The sequence below is a fragment of the Atractosteus spatula genome, chromosome 6 (assembly GCF_055471065.1).
Source record: "Atractosteus spatula isolate fAtrSpa1 chromosome 6, fAtrSpa1.hap1, whole genome shotgun sequence".
Lineage (NCBI taxonomy): Eukaryota > Metazoa > Chordata > Actinopteri > Semionotiformes > Lepisosteidae > Atractosteus > Atractosteus spatula.
Genome location: NC_142711.1, coordinates 51,931,402 through 51,955,367, shown reverse-complemented (window position 1 = coordinate 51,955,367; position 23,966 = coordinate 51,931,402). Strand labels below are relative to the sequence as shown.

Below are 23,966 nucleotides of genomic sequence, written 5' to 3'. Positions count from 1 at the left end.
ATCATCACAAAATAGAACAATTGTTAATTGAAATACTTGTGGCAAATCAGTACCATACGACATATATGATAGAGCTGTGACCAACACTATGTTACCACTATGACCAGATCTATGTTACCCATTATTATTCTGAAGAATAATATATATATATATTATACTGTAGGCTGCATACAGTATATATCACAAATTTCCTTGGATCAGTTTTTTTGTGTGTAAGGGAATTAAATTTAATTAAATTAAAATTATTTTTATACTGTAGTATGTTTGAAAGCAAAATTCTCATTAATAATCATAATTGTTTACCATACATAAAAAGAACATGTCAGAATAAAATACAATAAAATCATAATACACTTAGCTGTTTAGTTTTTTAGTCAACACAACACACTGATCTTGACTTCAAGGTAAATTGAACAGGGTCAAATAACACAGGCTCAAACCCTGGACAAAAACCCATAGCTCTCATACTGTATAAGGATGTTAGATGTATGATTCCATGATTTTTTAAAACTCAGCTGGCACCTCTAAATATTAAACCTAACAGTGATTCAATCTGGTTATAGATGGGTGAGCTCAAATAAATTTTGAGGACAAGCTCCTGCATTCAATTCATTCCTTACCCTAGTGAAATCAGATTATCTGTGCAGACACACACAGTAAATCAAAAGACCTTTTTACCTCTTGTGCAAGATGTGTCCTTTATAAAGATCGGGCATAGTAAAGGACATGGAGCTGTAAGGACATTTTTATCTTGTGTTTGCTAGTTGAGCATTGTTATGAGATGCAATTCCTGTAATATATCCTGAGATAGGAATTTAAAAAATGAGGAATTTAAAAACCCAAGATTGCCACATAACATAAATGAATAGTTTTAATATCCATTTTTTAAATAACCTTTAATAATATAATTTCTGCGATTTTATTACAGTATAGTACTGTTTATTGCACTTGTTATTTGAAACATTTTTTGCTGACTTTAACATGCACAAAAAGCTTTATTCACAGATTTTACAAACTACAGAGTCTTCCTCTCGACAATCTACCCACTCTTAACATAGACCAATGTATATTGCTTCATGGAATAAGATGGCCGCTATCAACAGTCAAGCACCTGCTACTACTAAACTTCAGAATTTCCTTTCCAGGGAAAGTTAGCCATCTTTCAGCGCTGGGGCCCTGGGTTCAATTCTAGAAGTGGGGTGCTATCTGTATGGAGTTTGTATGTTCTCCCTGAGTTCACATGGGTTTCCTCCAGATGCTCCGATCTCTTCCCACAGTCTGCAGACAAGCTGGGCGGTTAATTAAAATTTTGAGAAAACGGGGCCTGGGGTGAGTTTGTGCAGGCTTGTGTCTGTGTTTGCCCTGCAAATGACTGGAGTCCCGTCCATGTTGTGCCTTGCCACGTGCCCTTTGCTTGCTGAAACAGACTCCAGCTCCCCCATAACTGTGTTGGATAAAGCAGTTAGAAAATGGATGGATGGAAGAGTGCTGGTCCACCAAGATCACTTCTAGCAGCAATTTTCATTTTCATTACATGTACTGTATATCCATCCATATGCTAAACAGGCCCAGTCTTGCTTTTGTACAGTATATTACTAGATATGACAAGATCAGGCTTCAAGACACCAGAATTACTAGAACCGTTTATTCAGTTAAGATATGGTTATTGTTGCAGTAACTGATAAAATTAGGTACTTTCTCACGTAAGATTCCCTTGGTCATCAGTCAGGTCGGTAGAGTGGCAGAGAGTAGTCCTAGCGGTTATAAAGTAGTAACAATAAGGTGACATTTTCAACGTTACATTGTGGATAGAACCCAGATATAATTATTGTGTTTGCGAAACATTTATACGCATAAACTGCTGTAGAGCTTTTTGTCTCAGTGTCCTTAAAAAAGTAATTTATTACAGATGCAATATGTAATAAAAGTAACAGTTCGTTTATCTTCCTGAAAAAAAAATACAACAAAAAGACAACTAAAGCCGCAATTCTTTATTCAGCCACTAGAGTTCTCCTACTCTTAAATCAGCCCTGCTTGCGTTTATGTGTTTACCTCTCCGAAGCCTGAACTGTGGATAGACATAAAACATAAATTCAGACATAAGAAAACTATTCCGGAAATACAAATGTAACATTCCTATCGCATCCTGCACGGGTTTCTACAGAGGCGCGCATTATTTTTAAGAACATCCTAAAGAAGGTAGGTTTAATTTGATCCTTTAAAATTTACGAGTTGAAAAATAAAACATTAGGAGATGTTTCTTTTTATGTGATGGAGGATTATTAACATGGCGCCTCTGAACTAGTGTTGAAAATATCTACGAATGAGGCTTTAAAAAAAAACTACCCATGCTAGATGGTTAATTGCAAAATGTGCAACTCACCGGAATCGCATAAAATAATATTAAGCGCCTATTTGCGTTGTGCAGGGTTTTATATTAATTGAAGATTTTGTTATTATTAGTTAGAACAGAACTCCTTAACTTAACCCACCCAGTCGTTATTGTTGTAGTTTTGCGTTTGTGCATAGACTGCAATCTTTGATTTAAGAGCGCAGTTCGTGCGTCTTGAAGCATTTCTAATGGAGGGTAGTCGAAATTGTGGTATTGCAACAAATGGTGAAGTGGCCTGGGTGTAGAGTAAAATCCACGGACATTCCTAAACACTTAATCCGGGAATCAGATGAGCTCTCAAGTAGAAGGGCAGCACAGCCCCTGGCGTTGTTAACTGGACGACTATCATGTCTTAGAAAATAATATAATTAAGAGCGATGGAAATCAATCAGATGATTAACTGCTGCAAATAGACATTATTCTTTACATATCATAGAATCACAAAGGGCTAGGCGTCTGCAATGAATTACCCGCTTTAATGGCATGGTAGCATAAAAGCCGAAGAAGTCTAGTAATTCATTGATTTAATGTTGTCTCCTCTGTTTTGTATTATACATGCGACAATTTGTAACACTCCCTGTGCCGAAAGGTGCTGCAGTAACAAATGGGCAGTTACTTTTCTCCCCATTAGGATATTTAAATGAAAGACCATTGGTTTAAAATACTGAGGAATATGGCGGTTATTTAATTAATTTATTTTTGCCGAAAGGTGAAACCAGAAGTTGTAACTGGGATATCCACGTTTACTGCCATATCACGCGAGCTAGACGATTGATATTTTTGTTACTGGGTGATGGTTGTAATGGGTTACTAAAATATGTTCGAATTCTGCACTTATTTTTATAGAAAATAAGTATTTTTGAAGCCTCCTTGGACGTTTGTGAACCATGGTTTGATTTGCTCCGAATATATGGAAATTCGTCTGAAACTATTTGATGAATGTGGATTCCAGCTAAAAATATTCACTATTCAAATTTACATTAGAATATTTTTTTTCCCCTTTGGAAGATATGAGCGATGACGGAACAATAATATCTTTTTATTAAGTGGCTTCGTTTATTCAGAGCAGCTCAACAGGGTTACAGTAAAAATATGGTTTATTGCAAATACAGTTATAAATTAAAGTAAGGTTATTTACGGTGTAGAGCTACCTTATGTTATTTATATTGAAAGAACTATATTAAATTTGGAATTATATTTGTAAATTGTAGACATTGATTCTCAAGTAACATTTTGCTTATTGGTTGCAATCTGGTTTATAGGATCCCAAGCAATATTGTCAATATTGCCAAGAGCCAGAGAAAGTTGATAACCAGTGTAATGTGGAACGGTATTTTATTATTTGAATCACAAAAAACTCAGGTGCAGAAATCTTCAAATTACCTGTTATTCCAATTAAAACATGTTGCATTTCTTTGAAACTCCTAATAATATCACCAGCTGTAAATTGTGATGTGTGAATTGGAGAGAAAATTGTGACAGTTATGTAGTCTAATAACAGATGTTGCTAGCAATCATTTTTAAGTGTATAAGTATTAAACCATTTGTAGAATTTTCTCTCAAGACGTAAGCAGTACTGCAGTACAGTCATCACAACCACAGGTCTAATTCTGGAATAACCATGTCATTGCAAAAACCCTGATGTGGTTAAATTAGCACTTAAAAAACATTGCTGCCATGTTAAAAGACCTACCTGGTCAATTTTCAGCTCATAACTATCATTTCTGAAGATTTTATGTTTGCTAATTTGATTTATTGGATTGTTTTATTGTAACTTTATTATTCACTGCAAACTAAATCACCCAATTCCAAGAAAGAATGTAAGTTGGAAGAATATAGTGGTGGTTGAGAGGGTCTATTCAGTATCACAGACTTAGGATAGCGGGGACAAAAACGAGTCACGCTGTCACACTCTTTACTTAAGGATCTGGTTTATAGCAAAAGCACAGAGATCCGCTGAAGGAAGGTCACATTTTCTGCTATCCACTGCTCTGTGTCCAGATTCCCAGCCTCTCAAGGAAACAAGTAACACTTCTGTTATGTTGTAGTTATACCCATTTCACCTTTTGCAAATCCTTATTGAAAAGCTCTTACTAGAACTGTACCGAAGAGGCAAAAAAGTAATACATTTAATATTTATTCAGATCCGTCTCTTACACTTTTCCTCTACCAGTTAAAAAGTATTACGTATGAAATCTCTAGGATAGCCTTTTATGAGAGTCTCATGAAACCTGAAGTGGGTCAGACTCCTGAGCAGTGGGAAACCTAGGCCTATCTGTTTTCCCTCCAAAGGGAGATGAATGTACTTTATCAACCTGATCCCACTTGCCCATTCAAAGCTAACAAGTCTTAGGTTGCAGGGTTCATACTGGATTGTTAGAAGCACCTAGGCAGTTGTGGTGTAAGGAGTTCATTATTTTCAGCCTATTTAGGTAAACAAGTAAGAGACTTTCAAAGAAGTATACAGTAGGTCCTGTACATTTGAGGTTTGCGAACTTAATTTCATTATACATAGAGAAAAGAGTGAAGTTAAAAATTATGCACAGCAGAAGTGCTTTTCTTCTTCATCTGTAGAATCTGAAAGTGCTTATCACTGTTAAAATCTAAAATGGATCAACTGGCAAATAGCAGTATAATCCTTTTCCTTTTATAATACTCTGCCGTGATTAGAATATTAAAATCGCTCATAAAATTTCGTTGGAGCCAGTAAGACCCTTCATTTAGATACAGATTTCATAGATACTGTGTGCAAAGTCTCATTTGTATAGGGAGTGAGTGTATATTGTCTGTTTTGAATGTATAACCCTTTTGGAGTAAAGACAGTGAATATTACATGGGTAAGAGATGGCATACTTGAACAAGGCAATTTGTAGAACACATAGGCGGATTTTAGTAGCAGTGAATTGTGCAAAAAATGCTTAAAATGGTATAATACTGTTGGAGAGTATAAATGGTACTCATGTACACTGTGAACATTTTAACTCTAGATTAAGTTAATAGTAAAGCTAAGATGTTTATGTACCTAGTTTGTAGTTTTTGTTTAATTAAGGATTTCTTCCTGTTATCCTTCAGATATTCCCCACACTAATAAAGGTAGCCTGTCATACCCCTGTAGATGCAGTGAGAAGTCAAGGGTTCTTGTATGGCATATTATTTTTACTTGTTGAAAAAAAAATGTATTTTTTACCTCCAGGTTTTCATAGCCTTAAATTAGAAAAAAAACAGTTTTAATAGCCACAAAAGTTTCTAGAGATTGGTCATCCCCAGGAAGTGTATTTTTTTACTTGTTTGTATCTTTCACAAGAAGGTTGTGAACTTTGGCCAATAATGGTTGCTGTAAATTATGGACACAGTTGTGGGTTTCTGTGTGAAAACCTTATCAAATCATCTCTATGTCCTCATGTTCAATTTTAATTGCATTGTAGGCTGCTGAGCTAACTTGCTTTGCTTCAGAATGTTTTTTTTTCCAGTTGGTTGAAAAGTAAATTTTTACACACACAATTTTTTTTCGTGTACAGGATCTTGTTTCACAAATTAATTTATAGATCCTCAAGCAATGAACCGTACAGTTCCATGAAGATTAGTGTTGTGGGATGGTATTGAATACATTTATAGTATTTATTTCTCACAAACGTCCCTGTATTTTTTTAAATATTTGTCCAGGTACAAATACAGGTAAAACAACTTTTAAAACTTGGAATAGATCAAAATGGCATGTTGAGATTATTTTCTTCCAAGCTAATGGCAGAACATTATCATTTATATCTACACTGAAATATAAGGAAAAAAAGACTGTATAAAATGACTGGATGTGAATGTTATATTGCTCAATAATATACTGTAAATATGCATTTCATCAACATTCAGCTGTGTTCTCTTGGACTGTTCAGTGTAGTAACTTCATGCACTATAATCCAATGCTTTTAGCTGTGTGCTGCTTGTCACACAAATGGAGGGTGATTCCTTAAGTATTGTAGGGTGCTTAATGTGTTTTCTGAAATGCACAGAATTTCAACAGATCTTTTCTGCTAAGCTCACAGCGTCCAATTTGTGATAGTCACTTTGACAGTAAATCTAAAATGTTTGCAGAATGTACTGCTGCTGTCAGACAGAGGGTGAGAAATATTGGCAGGGTATTAGAAGCAGAAAAATACATTATAATGTAGTTTCTGGCTCGCACTGTGTCATCAGATTAACCAGCCACGTATTTTTATCATTTTCGCTTCACTCCAAAGTAAGACTGTCTTCTTTAAAAGCATCTTCTCTCTTTAAAATGTCTAAATGAAGTTTGCATAGTAAGCTTGTGGTGCAAACATTGAAAACCTTTTGCTAAACCACCCTGGAAGGAAAAGAGGAAAAAAAAATCTATTTTTAAAGATCTAACTTTCTCATTGGTGAAGCAAAGAACCCCAATTGCTGTCATACTCTTGCAAAATGGCAGCACTTATAGATTGCAGTTTAGATTGTGGGCAGTATGATCAAGCCAGTAGGCCTTAAAAAAGGGCAGTAAATCCACAACAGATCTTTGTGCAGGAAACACTTTACTTGTTGCTGTTGCACTGGAGACAATCAACAGTGAAGGATCAATTTCTGTATTAGACTGTGGAGTGTGGACAAGTATCCTAAAAGTCCCTTATGAAAAGAATAGAAAACATTTGCAATTCCTTTCCTCCCCAAATGTTTACAGTGAGTCTGTATTCCTGATTTCTTCCCATAGGACATTCTAAACCAGAGTATCTTTACTCCAGTCCTCAGGGTCTGGAATGTAGCCAGTTTACTAGGTCAGCTTAATGTGTAGCCAGCTCTGTACCTGGGAGAGGTGTTAAATTGATACAGTCAAGGTTTAACCGGATCTATTTGGCTCTTTTCCACAGCATTCATTCATCTGTTGACAATTTAAAGAAACCAACATAGAAACGCTGCTATATTCCAGATTCCGGGTTGAGAATCACTTTTCTAGACCTGCTGTACATACCAAACATTACTATAATTTAACAGTAGAGCTGAGAGGGGAAGTGGGAAATGGGAGCAAACTGCATGGGCAAAGCAGGGGTTTATGGACAATCATATGAGTTAGACAAAGAGGGAGCCAGCTTTTTTATGGATCTAAACAAATGTGCTATTTTTAAAACTTCGAAAAAGGAGATCTGTGTGGCAGCGTATTACCAATGGGAACAAAGTTCTTCAACAACTGCAGTTTCCATTTTTTCAGAAAAACGTCAGTAGTTTGGAGTATTTGTCTTAAACATGTGCACAGTGCTGTAGTTCAGCGTTGCAAGGAGGAGGCATTGAGGACGCTCTGGGAATTCCTTCCACTGCATAATCAGTTTCTAATTTAGCTTACTTACCTGGGATGTTTCTGAACCTGTGACTAGAGATTTATCTATCAAAAGTGGTGTAATGTGTAACTGCAGACTGAAAGACTTTGAACTAGCTGCTGCTGCTGTATGGCTTGATAGTCAAATACTTGCAAAGCTGTAATACTGCAGGGGAACATCCGTCTTGTCATGTGTTTGATTAAAAGGTGGTTAATTACCATAATTCTGCTGCTGATTATACCAGAAAACTACACTGGAAACGGTCAATATTTGACTCCCATTTGCTGCAGAAATCTTTCCTTTTTTCTCACTACATTCACTACATTAGGGTGTCTTCTTTTTGCTCTTAACTGAATCCTGAAAGACCACTTCCTGCACTGTTTTCATTTCAGCCTCCTCAGGTCAAATTATGGTTTTTAACATATCTGTAGCAAAAATAAAGTTTACCACACTTGCTCTTGTAGTGTTGAAGGCTTCTTAATGATCAGGCTCAAAAGTTGTAGTTTTCAGTGAAATTTACAAGTTTTGGTGTACAAATTGGGTATTTTGGTATTGGTGCTTTTCATAGTAACTGATGAGTAAGCCCTGTAAATCCTGGAAAATGTAAATCTAACTATGCAACACTTTTTATAGGCACCCTATAATTATCCATGTTTAATATCATGGAATATATATATATTTTGCAATCCAACATGTACTTTGTTTAGCAAGGAATGTCTACTTCTGATTCGTGAAGACTGTAGGGTATTGGGGTTTTCTTCCTTAACTCGCCAAATTACCAATTTCACTTATCAAAACCAACAATTTGAAATCATTTGGGTTTGCTTTTTAGTGTAAGACATAAAGGAGCAGACACAAGAGGTGATTTTAGAGAGAAGTGATATGGTACTTCAAAGAAGTGCTCAGAGTGTAAATGAAAATATTTACGACGCTCAAAATAAAGGCCTAATAGTTTCTTTTTTGGAGGCCTGACTACACTTTTAATTCTGAACCCCATCTGAAGAGTTGGGTAGATAAGTCACTTGCCAGCCAAATAACCAGCATTAAGTAAAAACCTTGTAGTTTCCCTTTAAATATTCTTTTCCTTTTCTTAACATCTATACAAAACAAAAGTTTCTAAACTACTTAAACATTTCCATAATGTTAATTTTCAAAGCATTCTTTCAACAAGCACTATTAAGAGTGTGGTGACCATGGGTCTCTAACAAAGACCAGGACCTTCGTTTGCCATGCACTTGTATACTCAAAGGTAGTTTCTCAGTGACAACCAAATGTATCCAATTAAACTCTGGGTCACAGGTCAGTTGGCAGTCCTCTATTCTCATGGACCTCTAGGAAACACACTCTTTTTTTTCCTGCTTTACCTGTGAGGAAACAGCTTTGTGTACTAGATCAGTGAGGTTAGCCCCTCTGTTACATCCCCTCTGTAACCTTTACCCATGCTGAGTCACAATTTGTCAGTTGTTTAATGGCTCTTTCCAGGCAATCCCTAGATACGAGGATGTGTTGTTAGCTCTTGTATATCAGGACAGCATCCTGTAAACGCGCAGATGTCTGAGAACCCAGGTCGACAAGACACAGGTGGCTTTATTAAAACCATGCTCGTGCAAAGAGAGTGCAGAATCTAACTGCTTCACTGTGCAACAGTTTATCACACCCCCCTTCTTATAAACATGTTTTCAGCTGGAGAGCTGGACCATGCAGCACATCGAGTCTGTGTTTAGCTCTGATCCCCCAAGGCATTTGAAATACAGCTGTTAGGAGATCTGTGAATCTGCTGTACTTTGAATTCTGCTTGTTTCAGGTATGGCAGCTTCCATACACAAGATACTGTACAGTACATGCTGTGGTAGTTCTTCCAATGGGCGGAAATGCACTGCTAGCAAAGTGTATACTGGAATTTGAAATTCCAGTCTATAGAGAAATATTTTTTGTGTGCTACACTCACTGTGTGCTACAATATGTCCCACATTTTTAGATTAGGCTATCATACATGTGTTTTTCAAAGACATTTTTTGTTTTGGTGGAAAGTTCTGAAGGTTTTATATAGCTGACTTTTTTTAACTGATACTTATACATGTGTTCAGGCTGTATATGAGAAAATATAAGTGTTGCATAAAGCTTTCTTTTATGCATCTTCTGCCAATTACTTTCCATTTAGTTCCATTTCACATCTGGTATTATTAAACAATATTTGTGGTACAATTTTCCTTCTTTGGAAATGCCCTGCAGCATCAGTTTGAAATTCTTTCTTTCTATATAGACATTTGCTAAATGCACAGCATATTTTCATTTTAAAAATCCAAATAACAGCAGTAACAGTGAGTGTACAATTACATTGAGTGTTCTGCTTTTCCTTTTTAAGAAAAAAGGAAAAGTAGAAATCTTGAGAATAGTTCTGGTTTATTAGAATTGACAGAGCATGCATTGCCTGTATATTTTATCTTTACAACCCTTAGATACCTTGTGTTCAGTGGAAATTTCATGACAGAGAATGTCATTTAATATATAATAATAGAATGATATTCAAATAACAAGAATTGAATTCCAAACAAATCACTTGGTAGAACTTAGAAGCACACATTAAAGGCTGTCACATCGAAAGCATACTTTGAAAAGAAAAGAGAAACTGCTAGCCTGCAGGATCTGAATGCTTTTCAAAATATAATATTGTGCTTTATTGATTGAAACATGGCAATTGTTCTGTGCTGTTGTTCATTTAGTAATTTCATGACTTTACTGTGGTACCGCACAAATGTAGCCACCTTGTATTGCATATCAATTGTTCTAGTAAACCCTTGTGATATTTGAAAGTGTTTTCAATTAAGTCTTTCTTTCACAGTTGCGAACTAGAAAAGATATGTGAAATCGTGGTAAAGATGCTTACGGTAGCAAAAGTAAAAAAAAAAAGCGCTACAGTAGTAAATACAGAAACACCATTTGTTATATAGATAGGTGTGCTGGCTACACTATAAGAAGAAATATATATACAGATTAACTGGGACAGATTCCCTGTCAAAGTTGTTCAAGGCTTAGTTACTACATTATATATCGTGGCTACCATGAGCCAGTCCTCTGCCTGGCAAAACGTGACCCATAGAGATAACTGTTTTCTTTTGCCGTCTTCAGAAACTGATCTCCCAACACCTAAAATATGGTAGGTACCGTTCTAGTGTCAATACAGCTAACATCAAAGTAAAGGAGGTTATTGATACAAATAGAATCTATGTCCATAATGCATTATTAAAACTCAGTGATCACTTTTTACTTCCTTCATTTGTCATGATGGTCATGTCATTTCGGCATATTAAGAGTGGCAGAAGATTACTGGCAAGTGTAAGAAACCAATAAAAGTCAATATGAAAGTGCGTGACTCAGGTCTGATGACAGCCATAGAAATATGAGAAAAGGACATGAAAAGAACTATTTCAAGAGAGAAGCTTGTGCATAAGACATGCATTATCTTGATCGCCTGTAAAAGGGATAGTATACATTTGGCGATATCAGTTCTGAGATGGTCAAAAATGACCCCCTTCACATTGAATATTGAATACAAAGAATATTGAGGTTCCATAATTATCAATGTTGTGGAGGTTACCATTTTCTTCACATTTTGTTTCATATATACAGAAATAAAATAAAACATTGACGCTGAGGAAGACACTTACAGCAATGCATTAATTGTCTGGTCATTGTTGTTTCATAATACGGAAGCTGAGGTGTTTCAAATGGGCCCTATTGTTTTGTTGCCCTCCCAAAATGTACTTTTTTCATCCCATAAGAACAGTTACAAGAGGAGATCATTCAACAAAACTAACCCTTTTGGTAGGTAGTACTGGATTGGTTTGACGATTCCAGTTCTTGAAAGGCAAGAATGTTGCCTTTCAAGTTGCCTTTCAAGTTGGGGAACTTGTTCTAGACTCCAAGTTCATGAAATGTTCTTGAGAATCATCTTGAGAAACCTACAAAACTATAGCTGTTTCTGTCTCAGGAAACCTTTTAACAGCGTAAAGAACCACCTGTGGAAGGGGGAACAGGTGTGGTTCACCCAAACACCTGAGGGAGTCCTGAGATGGATCATATTGTGTGAACCAGGCATCTAAACAGGTAATAGATCACAAAAAATAGGCTGTCTGCTTTTCCGAAGCAGAACAGTTGAGACTCACTAAGAAAATTATCAGGTTTGGCAATATAATACAGTCGACACGCAACTCATGCGCTCTCAGCTTCAGCGGTCGGCTCCGCAAAATAAAAAAAAACATAAAAAATGTTTATTCTCTGAAAAATTCAACAAGCACACCTACGAGAACTAGTTAGTGAAGCTATACAATTGTCTCCCATGAAGTGAGTCTCATCACCCAGCATTTGTGCGATAAAAAAGTATGAGACAGAATCGTGAAGCTGTTTCTTATTTACTTTGATACATTTTTATTTGCTGTTTTATAGTTATATTTAATATGTTGAATTACCGTAAGAGCCTTGTAGGTTGTTATTGGTTATAGACTAAAAGCTGACAATACGAGAATGTGGCTTTACGCCTAACTCAAAATTTGTAACCTCCATGTAAGTTGTAAGTCCACTGAATTACAAGACTGATGATGTAGAAAAGGGGCAGAAAGTAACAGCCAAATTGATAGATGGACCCTGGTGTCAAACGCTACTATTGAAAGTGATGAAAAATCTTCTGTTGACATTGTAAACATTAAATTATAACGCAAACAACAAATTCAACTTAAAAAATGCCTTTTCACTAATTTCTACCTATGTTACCTCAGAATTAAAAAGTGCTCCAAACTTTTAATGCAATACTTCACTGACACCCATATAATACATTAAATTACCATTGTTAAAATTCTTATCATGTCAGGAACTGACACTTCAATCATGCAAAAAGGGAATAGAATATTAAATGTTTCCCACTGGTAGGTCTATGCTGTTATCACAAGCGGTTGAGTACAGTATGTGGTATTTTCCATTCCACTATAAACTATTTACTGACATCAGTTTTTTTAGTAATTGCTTTCATTGTATTGAAATGAGGAAAGCAAGGTGTGATGCTGTTGTCGTCTGTCACAGTAATGTATTTACTATGGAAGTCAAACCTGTTTGTGAATCATATGAATGCAGCCTTACAGCTGCACTGCATTATGGTTACAGCCTGGTTGAGAACCTGGTCAAATGGTTTTATGAATAAAACCCAAACTCCTTGATAGATCAGTTGGTTAAATTACATTTTGAGTTGTCTTTTTGTTTTGATTTTTGTTTCATATAGTTCATGAGGTAGTAAAATGTGTCTCACTCCACATAAAAAACACTAAACTTAGCAAACGTGATCTTTAAAAAATTAAATATATTAACTATTGTTGGTGGTGCATGTTAACTAGTCTTAAAATGCATCTATCAGTGCTTTATATTCTAAATTCATCTAAGACTTCCATCTGCAGTTTATTGCAAACAAACACAAGTAACATTGTGTTACACAAGATGGTATCACCACTGAAAATAAAGTAATCTGAGACCTCACTTATTATATTTACTTATCTGTCTTCTCTGTGGAGTTCTTGGTTTTACAACAGCACATCCACAAATGAGGGGAAAATATTAACTTTTCTTGATGTACAAAAGCAAACTGTGGAGAGTTGCGGTATTTATGTCTGCACTTTCTGTTGCTTGGTGTTTTGTCATGTTCATCTGTCAAGACATTTTAAAATGGCGCTGTAGCACTGTGACTGCTCTACGCCACCGATCTCAAGAACAATGACTTTTATAAATAGTTTTTCTGTAAAGTGGTCAAAGATTGGTGGTGCTGTGCTAAAAATATGACTCCCCATCAGACTAGCACTGCATAGAACTTGGGCTTTGAGAAAGAGTTTAAGAGAATTAGAATGGGATGGAATAGATATGGAATCAGGGGAGACTGAATGACAAAAAAAAGATCTCATCCCAATGCCTCAACAGATTGATTAGAGAAAATCAGAAGTGATAACAATGCACTTTATAAAATGATTACAAAATCAACAGGATCCAGGTTGAAGAGGATATTAGAAAGAGAAATATTGAACAAAAAATGTAAATTATACTAAGATAATAAAAGGTATGCTTAGTATTACAATGGCTAAAGAACAGTAAAGGGAAAAGTAAAATGTATGAATGAGGGATAATAATGGGGAATTTCTAGTCAATGAAAGGGAAATTGCTGATGTATTAAATGTATAGTTCCCTTAGGTATATGTCACGGGATAAACCAACACTACGCCTCAGGGTGTAGAAGGACAACATTTTGTTTAAATTAGTGTTAGCATACAAAAAGGCAAAAGTGTTACAGGTACTAGAATCACTCAAGATGAATAAATCTTCACGGTATTTCACCAGTAACTTGAGGAAACAAGAAATATCATTCCTATTTAACAATTCTTCCAACATTCACTGACGATGCCAAAGCATATGAAACGAAAACAATACCCATTGTTAGCAAATTGCCTTTTGTTATTGAGGGGAATGTCCAGAATTACAGGGTTTTTCTGTAGTTGATAAACAAATCAAGTTTGCAGATGATAGCAAAATAGGAGGATTAGTTAATTCTGTAAAAGCAGTAAAGGATATTAGGAAATATCTTGAAGAAAACAGAGAAAACACCTGACAATATAAATAAGTGCAGATTAATACATGCAGGAAGCAAGAATGTAATCTAAAGATGCAAAATATAAAAATTCTGAGCCTTAAGAAAAGGTATTTATACTGACACATTTAACAATTTTTGGACAATGTATTGAGAAACATAAAAAGCAGACTTAAGATATAAAGATATATTTTTATATATAAAAATAATAGTGAAGAACTCAAGAATGTAACATTAGAATTGTACAGTGCAGTAGTAAGACCTCATTTAGAATATTGCATACAAATTTGGTCACCATGTTATACAAACGATTTGACTGCTCTCAAATCAGTCCAGAAAAGAACAATCAAGATGTATTCCATGTCTTTAAGGAATGTCCTGCACTAACTGGGTAAAAGAACTGAATCTTTTAGTCTTGAACCGAGTAGATTACAGGTAACCAGATCCAATATTTAAAAATCCTTAAAGGGAATAACAAAGTCAACCCAATGGACATCTTCAGAATCAGGATCTACACACAAATCAAAGGACACAAGTAAAAACTACAGTTAATTTAAAACGGAGAAAATAAGGCACTTTTTGTACAGAGGGTTGATGAGAGTATGGAACAATCCATGCTGGTATCCTATAATTTATTTCAAGAAATGGTAGGATGAGATCCTCAAATTTTATTATTCATCAGGTTATTGTTAGCTTATACTGCATTTTGCTTATCATTTAGCTAATAGCAACCCAAGCAGTTAGATCAGTGTTTCCTGACCCTAGTCCCTCTTGATTCATTTATCATATTGAACCTTCATTTGAATTGTTTTCTTTTAAAAAATACGTTCTGCTCCTAAATACAAAGAGAAGCTTAGAGTGGCATATACCCTGTGTCAGAAACTGGATGTCAGAATTTCCCTCATTTAGATTTATTGTTTCAAGGCAGAATTCAAACACAGCCCGAAGAATGCTTATAATGTACCATGTAACATGTGTTTACATGTAATTATTTGAAAATTACTTATTTGTTTATTTATTTGTTTGTTTCAGAAAGCAAAGGAGAAAAAATTAAGTAAGTAGGAACATATAGACATGTTGGCAAAGTTTCTAAGAATTCTTAGTTTTAAAAGAGAGCAGTTAACAAATCAAACACTTCAGTTAACATTTCAGTAAGGGTACTTAATTAATCAAGATCTCAGCTGGAGCGAGAAACAGAGGAGATAGAGGTGTTCCAGGGCCAGACCTGGGAAACTGATGTAGTCCCAAAGGCTTCCTCTCATGTGTAACCTTTCTTATGGTATTATGTAGGTCAGTGTATACCTCATCAATTTAAAAATTAATTCAGGATTTCAAGCAGAGTCATGCAAGTAGTTCTGTGTTGCACTGCTTATTGCTGAATGGGTGAAACTGGAGATGAAGGCCAGGATGTAAAGATGAAATACTAACAGTCTCATCTGGCTTTCAAATTTTATGAGGTAAATATGAACTCATAAAATATTGATCATTTTCATCTCTGTACTCTTTTATGATCATTGTTCCCACAGTGCTCCAGTGTTAGCTGTAGGCATACAGCCACTGCTGGGCTTGTTGCAGTAGGGATCTCTGGGGTTACATGAAAAATCCTAAAAGATTGAGACCTCAGAAATAACTAAATATTAATTAGAATTTATTTGTAAGAATGAATGAAATTTCCGGTTTCATAACAGCATTCAGCTGGAACATGCTGCAGATATTGAACACAACCATGACAGGTCTTAGTTTGCCTAATGGTGAATTGACAAAGAGGTATCTTGACCTGCAGTCCTTGAGAGCTTCAGATGCTGATGGTTTTTGGCCTCGATTGAAGACTCGTTTGCCTCGTTAAGTCAATTACATGCTCAGTTGGACTTGCGGTGTGTTATAAATCCTATAAACCTTTTGGAGGCCTTGAGAGAAGCACAGAAGCATTCGGAGAGAAGTGTAGAGGTTACCAGGCTAATTGGATCATTTTAAGACCGCTGTGCTGTGTTAACTCAAGAACTGTGTTTGATAGCCCTGGCACATAATGTCCAGCACCAAGGATGCCGCACCTTTCTGACACAGTCAGTCTCGTTAGCATATAAATGTAAATCAAAATGACGCCTTTCTCTCTGAATGTGGATAGGCAACTGCGAAACCAATGGAAGATCTCATCCAAAATGTTTTAGATCATCCATGCATCTTCTAACTGGTTCATCCAGGTCATAGGGAAGCTGGAGCCTATTCCAGCAAGCAACAGGCACAAGGCACCCACTCGCACCAGGGCCAGTTTTCACAGAACTGTGTCTCGGTTAACCCACCAATATATCTTTGGACTGCGAGATGTAAATAGAAATATGTTTCGGGAGATGTTGTTTAGAGGAGGAAGACTGAAATCTCAGGTACTGCTAATACATCACAGTTTAGCTTTAGTTTCACTTGAAATGAAGTAGTAATTTGACAAGTTTTTTTGATGTGCATTAAGTTGTGTAGGAATATGTATAATATAGTGATACTCAGTTTGCCTCAGTTGTTGAAGAACTGTTTTTTCGCTGACATTGTCTACAAAAGTGTAGTGGTTGTCTCTGCTTTTCTCACCATTCTGCGGAGAGAGGAAATCAATAAATAATGTACATTGAGGCTTTTCAGCATTCTGTTCTCCGAGTCCTAAGGTTAAACACAACCCACCCCATAAATCTGTAAAATGCTGGCAGTATTTCAAGGTTACTTGTGAACAAAAAAAATAGTTTAATAAGCCTTGAGATTTAGTGCCCAAGCATGTATTCAAAAGATAAATGAAACACATCCTCATTATTTTTTTAATTTTGTTCACATACGATATTAAATAAAATGTGGTTGTAATAATTTTATTTTTTATTGAATCTGTTTGAACTTTTCTTTCTAAGATTGCCTGATTTTTGTATTTCAAATTTAGCCTTGTGATCTGCAAATGTCACTCAATTTGCATTGCTTTATGATGAATGTAAGCCCATGCATGCAACTTCTGTGAGATCTACAGGGCATCTATTATTCATGTGTTTGATAAGCCAAATCCTCATAAAGCTATAAATGTTTGGAAGTGTTTAGGGGAAAATAAAGTAATTAAAGAAAGTTCTAGGGGTGGTGTATGGTTTATTTTGAATGCATTATTAAACACATAACTTTCTGAAATGACTCAGATTTTGTCATTCATTATTCAGTGTTGACTGAACATGTCTCGTGTCTCTTGTTGTTCACATTTCATGCTTGGAAAGCAGTGATTCTTTGGAAAGAGAAACTGCGGCAAAGATTTCTACAATGTAAACAAATTTTTGTGTAAAAACCTGGCTTTCCCCTTGTTTTGTGATGTCTGTTGCTTTATGATCTCTGTTAGGGAATAGTTTGTCAATGCTGTTTGCTTTTCATATCATCTTGAAGGGCAGGTCTCTTCAGTTGTGCTCTGTTGTGGGAATGTTGCATGCAGAGCCATGTATGCAGTATGCTGAATGGTTCATTTTCTCACTGATTTGCATGTAAACTTGGTTTTATGAGTTGACTGGTAAGGTATTTGTTTTTTTCTTCTCCTTGTATAAACAAGCTGCAGCAATTTAATCTATCTAGTATTACAACACAACCACTGCAACGAAAGTTCTTGCCTTTTGCGAAAGGAAGTTTCTTTCAAACAAAAAATTCTCAACACAATGCTATCTTGGTTACTGTATCAGAAATATGCTGGTGTTCCCAGTGGCACCACTTAGTTCAATAAAGAACACTAAAGAATTGCACAGTGAAAAACAATAATGTCCAAATATTATTGCATTGTAATACTATTCAAACAGTAACCAATTCACACGTCTTGACTTCCTTAACTTTCTGTGATTACCATTGTCCTTTCCTGTGCTCTGATTAATAAAATGATTTATTAAGCTTAATTTGGACGTTATTGATACGTTTTGCAACTGCTGAATTTTGTAACAGCAAAGTACAAGATACTCGAAACCCAGGTTAATCAAATTATTTTTGTTGTATCTGTCAGATATGAAAAAATGACAAATACCACATCATAAATCTGTTTTCATGGTGGTTCAACATCATTAACAAGACGTGACCACTATTTTACTATATATACCCTATAGAATTGACACATATGAATCCAAGTCCATCTCTTACAGCAAATTAACTCTCAGCTCCATTGAGACTTCCACCTGAAAACTAATCAACATAGATTAAATAGACAGTAGGGTCTCCTTTAGAAAGGGAGCTCTTCCCACAGTTATTGGGGAGCTTTGAGAGAGCAGCCATTGTATAGTGTGTATTCCAGCTCACTGCTCCGTGTATACTAGTCCTTAAAATATGACTTTACAGTGACCAATTCTGTTCTTTAAAATAAACAACTTTACTCTTTGTTGTGGAGTAACCCCCTCTGACATATCATACAAAGATGTACTTTCAGAAAACAGAGACGATGTATTAGGTGTATTGTTTTAATGTTTTGAAAAGTCATATTGTTTACATTTACCCTCATGTGTTTACTGATGAAAATGTTCAAATAGGTAGCTGCATCAGCATGCGTAGGCTGCACAAACCTGAAGAAGGCTTCACGGCCGAAACATTGTGTTTCTTTTCTTCTCTGAAGAAAAGCATGCATGGAGTAAACGTTTACTCGTTCCTTTGATTAAAATGTTGCTTTTATCCTTGAAAATAATCCATGGGTTTTTGAATAGATATCCTCAAACCTGAGAAAAAAATTACACTACTGTGTTAAGAGGCTAGGACACTTTATTCCTCATAGGCTGACCCTGTTTACTGATTGTTATTGTCACTCATGTGCTCACGACTGATGCTGGTTGACCTTGAGCATGGCGATGTTTTGTAGGTAGCATTATTTATCTGTTTCATTTCAGTGACTTTCAAGACTAGCAGCCATTGCAGCAAGAGGTTTTCTTTTGTTTAACGTACAGCAGATCACAACCAGATTCATGGGAAAAGCACATTTCATATTTTTGGCAGAAATACAGTACCTCACTTTCCAACATTGTCCTTGATTGAGTGTTCCAGAAATGGTTTTGACATTTTAAAAAGGTTCGTAGTGTTTCCAAAGGCCAAATTTTATTTTTACATTGTTATATTGTAGCTTTTGAAAAAGAACAAATGAGATTTCAGGTCCGTTGTTATGTGTTCCATATTTCCCATTATAGGCACTCCACAGAGGAGTGAAATTTGAAGCAAAAATCAATGCAAATACATTTTATATTAGTATACAAATTGTAAGTCTACATTTAAAACTGACGTTGCTTAGTAAAATGGATGGAGTAACATCTCCATTTCAACTGTTCGGTGCCATTCCTGATCCATTAATTTAATTATAATTTAGCCAATAGGTAAAAAAGTCCCATCCACTGTCTCTTATCAACAGTAGACAAAGCTTTAGCCTTTCAGCAATGTAAAATTGATTTAAAAAAATACATCAGACTCGGACAAAAGGCCACGCCACAGCCATGTTGTTTGAAGCTGTCGTTTTGTTTTTGAACATATTGTTTGCTTGCTGTTCATCCGGTTAAACTGGTTATAAACTACACGGGCAGATATCAAGTTTACTAAAAATATTAACTGTCAGAGCTGAATTAAGCAGTTCAGCATAACCAAAACCAATTATTTGGACACAATTTAAACATGATTACAGTATCTTATGCTTTAAAGACATATTCTCTGATAAGAGACTCTTTTTCACCAATTGATATTGAAATCTGTGAATATCCCACAGCAATGATGAGAAGAATAGGAAAACAATGGGACACTGAGCTCTGGGAATCCCTATGAGCAGGTGCCACATTTGTGCTAATTACATTTTGTAATTGGGACCAGACAGAATATTTGATTTCATATGCACACTGTATGTGTGGTAAATAGTCAATGTGCCTCCTAAAAGAATTATCTTCTCTTCAGGTTGTGATAATGCTAATTTTACTCTCCAGACAAACACCGACCAGGTGTTTGAAGTCGTCAATTAGTCAGTGAGGAAAGAGGAAATAATAAAGTGGGCAAAACCAATATCATTCTTCAGCAGCCACAGCTTAGAGAACAAGACCCACTTTTGCTGAAGGCGTTAGGCTACATGTTTACACTTATTGAACATCTGTGACTTCTTGATTTTTCTAACTGTTGATTCTTTCTTTGTTCAATATGTGACATTTTTAAGTGACAGAGGGAACACTGGCGCGTTTGCTGTTGCTTCTCTCACCAGTTTCAACTTTCTTGTTTTATTTACCTGTATACCTGTTTACCTGTATTTATTTTCTTCTTCTTTTGCTTTCACTAATCTTTACATTCATTGCTAACTGTAGCCGTACTCGTTTATTGCTCTTTTTCTGCAATCAGTGAGATACTGAGCTTTGGGAATCCGAGAGTAGATCTGATTTCTACTGCTTTTTACTTTTCCTGTAAAGACACTAGGCTCTGTATAAAATAAAGTTTATTATTAGTAGTGTTACTTTGTATTAGTGTTACTCTGTAGTGAGCAAATCAGTTGTATGAATGCTGAAAGTGTAACTTTTTCCCACAAAAGTGTTTTCCTGTTTTTTTGTTGTTTTGTTCTAAGCTGTGCCAATTAAAGAATGGGAGTGTCTGCTATCAACTATTATGATCACTTTGAGATCTGATTAAGGGCCAGATTCAAACACCACATCTGTTTTAATAATAATAATTATAATAATAATTGCTCATGCTTATATAGTGCTTTTTTGGACACTGCACCCCAAGCTCTTTACAGGTAAAGGGGACTCCTCTCCACCAACACCAATGTGCAGCATACACCTGGATGATGCGACGGCAGCCATAGTGCTCCAGAACGCTCACTACACACCAGCTATCAGTGGAGAGGCGAACAGAGTGATGAGGCCAATTCATAGATGAGGATTACTTGGAGCTCATGATTGGTAAAGGCCAGGAGGAAATTTGGCCAGAATGCCGGGATTACACCGCTACTCTTTTTGGGGAAACGCCCTGGGATTTTTAATGAGCACAGAGAGTCAGGACCTTGGTTTTATCTATCATCCAAAAAGCAATTGTAGAAAAAGCGTTGACCTTTCAAATACGAGGAAAATTTTATTTTTTTCATCAACTGTTGTTCTTTCCCTCTGTAGGATCACAGATCATTCATTGCATAATTTCATACTTTTTTTACTGTTTGATTAATCATGAACCTAACTGCAAGATTATGTACTGTAATTATCACAGATTACCATTGCTGCAAGAACTTCAACTGGTCTCTACAGAAAATCTGGCTGAAAATCTACCACTGATTTACTGGGTATATTACAGATCATGTTAAGCTCTTTTAGTTCTGCTTTTGGATATATGCCTGTCTTTTGCTACTGTAAGACTGAATGTTCAGGCTTTGATATGTTTCGGTCAGTCAAGAATTGAGGAAATCCTATTCCCCACAAATTCTCCACACTATATAGCAAGATTCCATCAGGCATTTAGTGTTGTAGGGATTTGTGTTCTATCAGGATTGATAATTATCCTTATGAACATGTACAGGTACTGTAGTTCACATTAAATAAACTAGACACATGGGTGAGGCTGGGACTGTGCAATTTGTGTAGAAATACTATCATAATACATGTAAATCTACAATAATTCAGATTTTCTTTGTACCCTGTCATCTGTATTTGGCATAATACAGTATTTTAACAGGATACTTGCTCGCTTGTCCTAGTAATTTTCATTCTTAAAGAGGCTATGGCGATATATGATTAATGTAAGCAGGATGAAAGATTGTGCAATGTAAAGTTTTAGTGAAGTACACATTGTTTAAATGTGGATGTTGGCTTTGGTATTAGTACACTCTGAGACCGATTTGACTGATGAATCGTTGCCCTCTGTGAGTTACTGTATATGATGCAGAAGAGAACTTGACCCCAGAAACGAATTCTCCAAAGTAGACATCCCTCCGCCCATTGTCTAACCACTTTAGTTCTCAGGGGAGCTGGTAACCTTTTCTGGCAAGCAGTGGGTGCCAGTCCATGGCAGGGCATACACAAACACAAAAACGCACACAATCACACCAGGGCCAATTTTCACTGAAGCAAATTAACCTATTGTACCAGTATTTCTTTGGACTGTGGGAGGAAACCGAAGTAACCGAGAGGAAACCCACACAAACATGGCGATATCATAGAAATCCACGCAGATTGCACCCCAGGAATGGAACCCAGGGCCGCAGTGCTGCGAGGCAGCAATACTAAGTACTGTGCCACCGTACCGCCCCCCAAAAAAGTCTTATTCAATAAAAATTTGGACTCATGGCATTTTCCACTGCAATGTCAAATCCATTCTAAATGCATACTGTATGTGTACATTAATTGTGTATCGGTGTAATACTCTTATTTTTAATCCATTTGTGAATGCTTATTTTAATACAGTATGTTATGTTTTCATGTTAATATGTTTCTGTAGATTGTGTATTTTTTAAACATTTTTATTTTGTACCTTAAGGAAGATTAAAGGGAGTGCACTTTATTAAGAAATGAATCCTCAAAATCTTTCTTACATTTAAGAGTTTTATGTTTCCTTTGTTTTGATGAAGCTGTTTAGAGTGGATTATAAAGACTAATATTAGGTGAAGTAACAAGCTAAAGACTTATAGGAATAGTAGATAAACTCTTCTTTGATCCAGAGTTAAACCAGATGACAAAAGTCAGCTGAATAGATTCAGGTGGAGAACAAATGGCAAAGGTGAAGCTAGTGTCAAGACATATGAAAAGGCTTTTCCCATTACCCATGCTGGTGCTTTTCAGTGGGAAATTGAAGACACAGCATGCAGAAAACGAATGTCTTCTGGCAGGCCCTAAACGCAGTTTCTGGGGGTCATCTTGCAGTAAATAGGATGAGAAAAGGTGTTTCCACAAAGAGAATAACGATTCTTGAACTATTTTTTCTCTCCCTTGTTTCTTTGGCTGCAGGTAAAATAAGTAAAGACATCATGTCACGTGTAGTAAAGAAAAGGCAGGCAGACCCCAAAGTGGTCCAATACATCTGGGCGGCCATTGAAGTCATCCGGAATCAGAAACAAATTGCCAACATGGACAGAATTTCAAAGTAAGTCATCAGCTGATTTGTTTTCTCTTCACTTCACTTGATGGGAAAATATTCTGGTATATTTTGGGCCCGAAGTTGCACATCATCTGGTCGTGGTAGAACTAGACCCTGCAGGTTTCTGAGTTCTCTTCAGCTGCCGATGATTACATCAGTTGCCAGTTAAATTAGTAGATTAAATTAGTTAATTACACTAGGAATAGTAGGTGGGACACAAAGCAGAAGCACCTTTTTTCTGTTTAGATCTCATTTGGGGCATCCCTATTTTACTCTTTTTATTCATTAATTATTTTGTCTTTATACATTTGTTTATACATTTTTCTTGTTGGAAATTAGAGGCTGTAATATTGGTATATGTTCATTTTGTTTGAAAAAATAAAATTATATAGAGTTGCAAGAAAAAGTTTGTGAACCCTTTGGAATTAACTGGATTTCTGCATTAATTACTCACAAAATTTGGTCTAATCTTCAACTAAGTCACAATAATTGATAAACAATCTGCTTAAACTAATAACACACAAACAATTGTACTTCTTCTTGTCAATATTGAACACATCGTTTAAACATTCACAGTCCAGTC

The 23,966-nt window shown here is 35.9% G+C and overlaps 1 protein-coding gene across 5 annotated transcripts in view; it reads left to right on the top strand.

The window, feature by feature from the left end:
* The first annotated feature begins 2,021 nt into the window (after positions 1–2,021).
* Positions 2,022–23,966, top strand: part of zmynd11 (zinc finger, MYND-type containing 11) — a 56,570-nt gene continuing 34,625 nt past the window's right edge. For 4 of the 5 annotated variants that reach the window (XM_088918532.1, XM_088918531.1, XM_088918529.1 and 1 more), the window contains exons 1-2: positions 2,022–2,199; positions 23,254–23,389. In XM_088918532.1, coding sequence (XP_088774658.1) covers positions 23,274–23,389 — 116 coding nt within the window. In that variant the 5' untranslated portion in view covers positions 2,022–2,199; positions 23,254–23,273. Of the gene's footprint in view, positions 2,200–21,523; positions 21,597–23,253; positions 23,390–23,966 lie in introns of those variants that run through there. The other variant, XM_088918530.1, reaches the window with a different exon arrangement.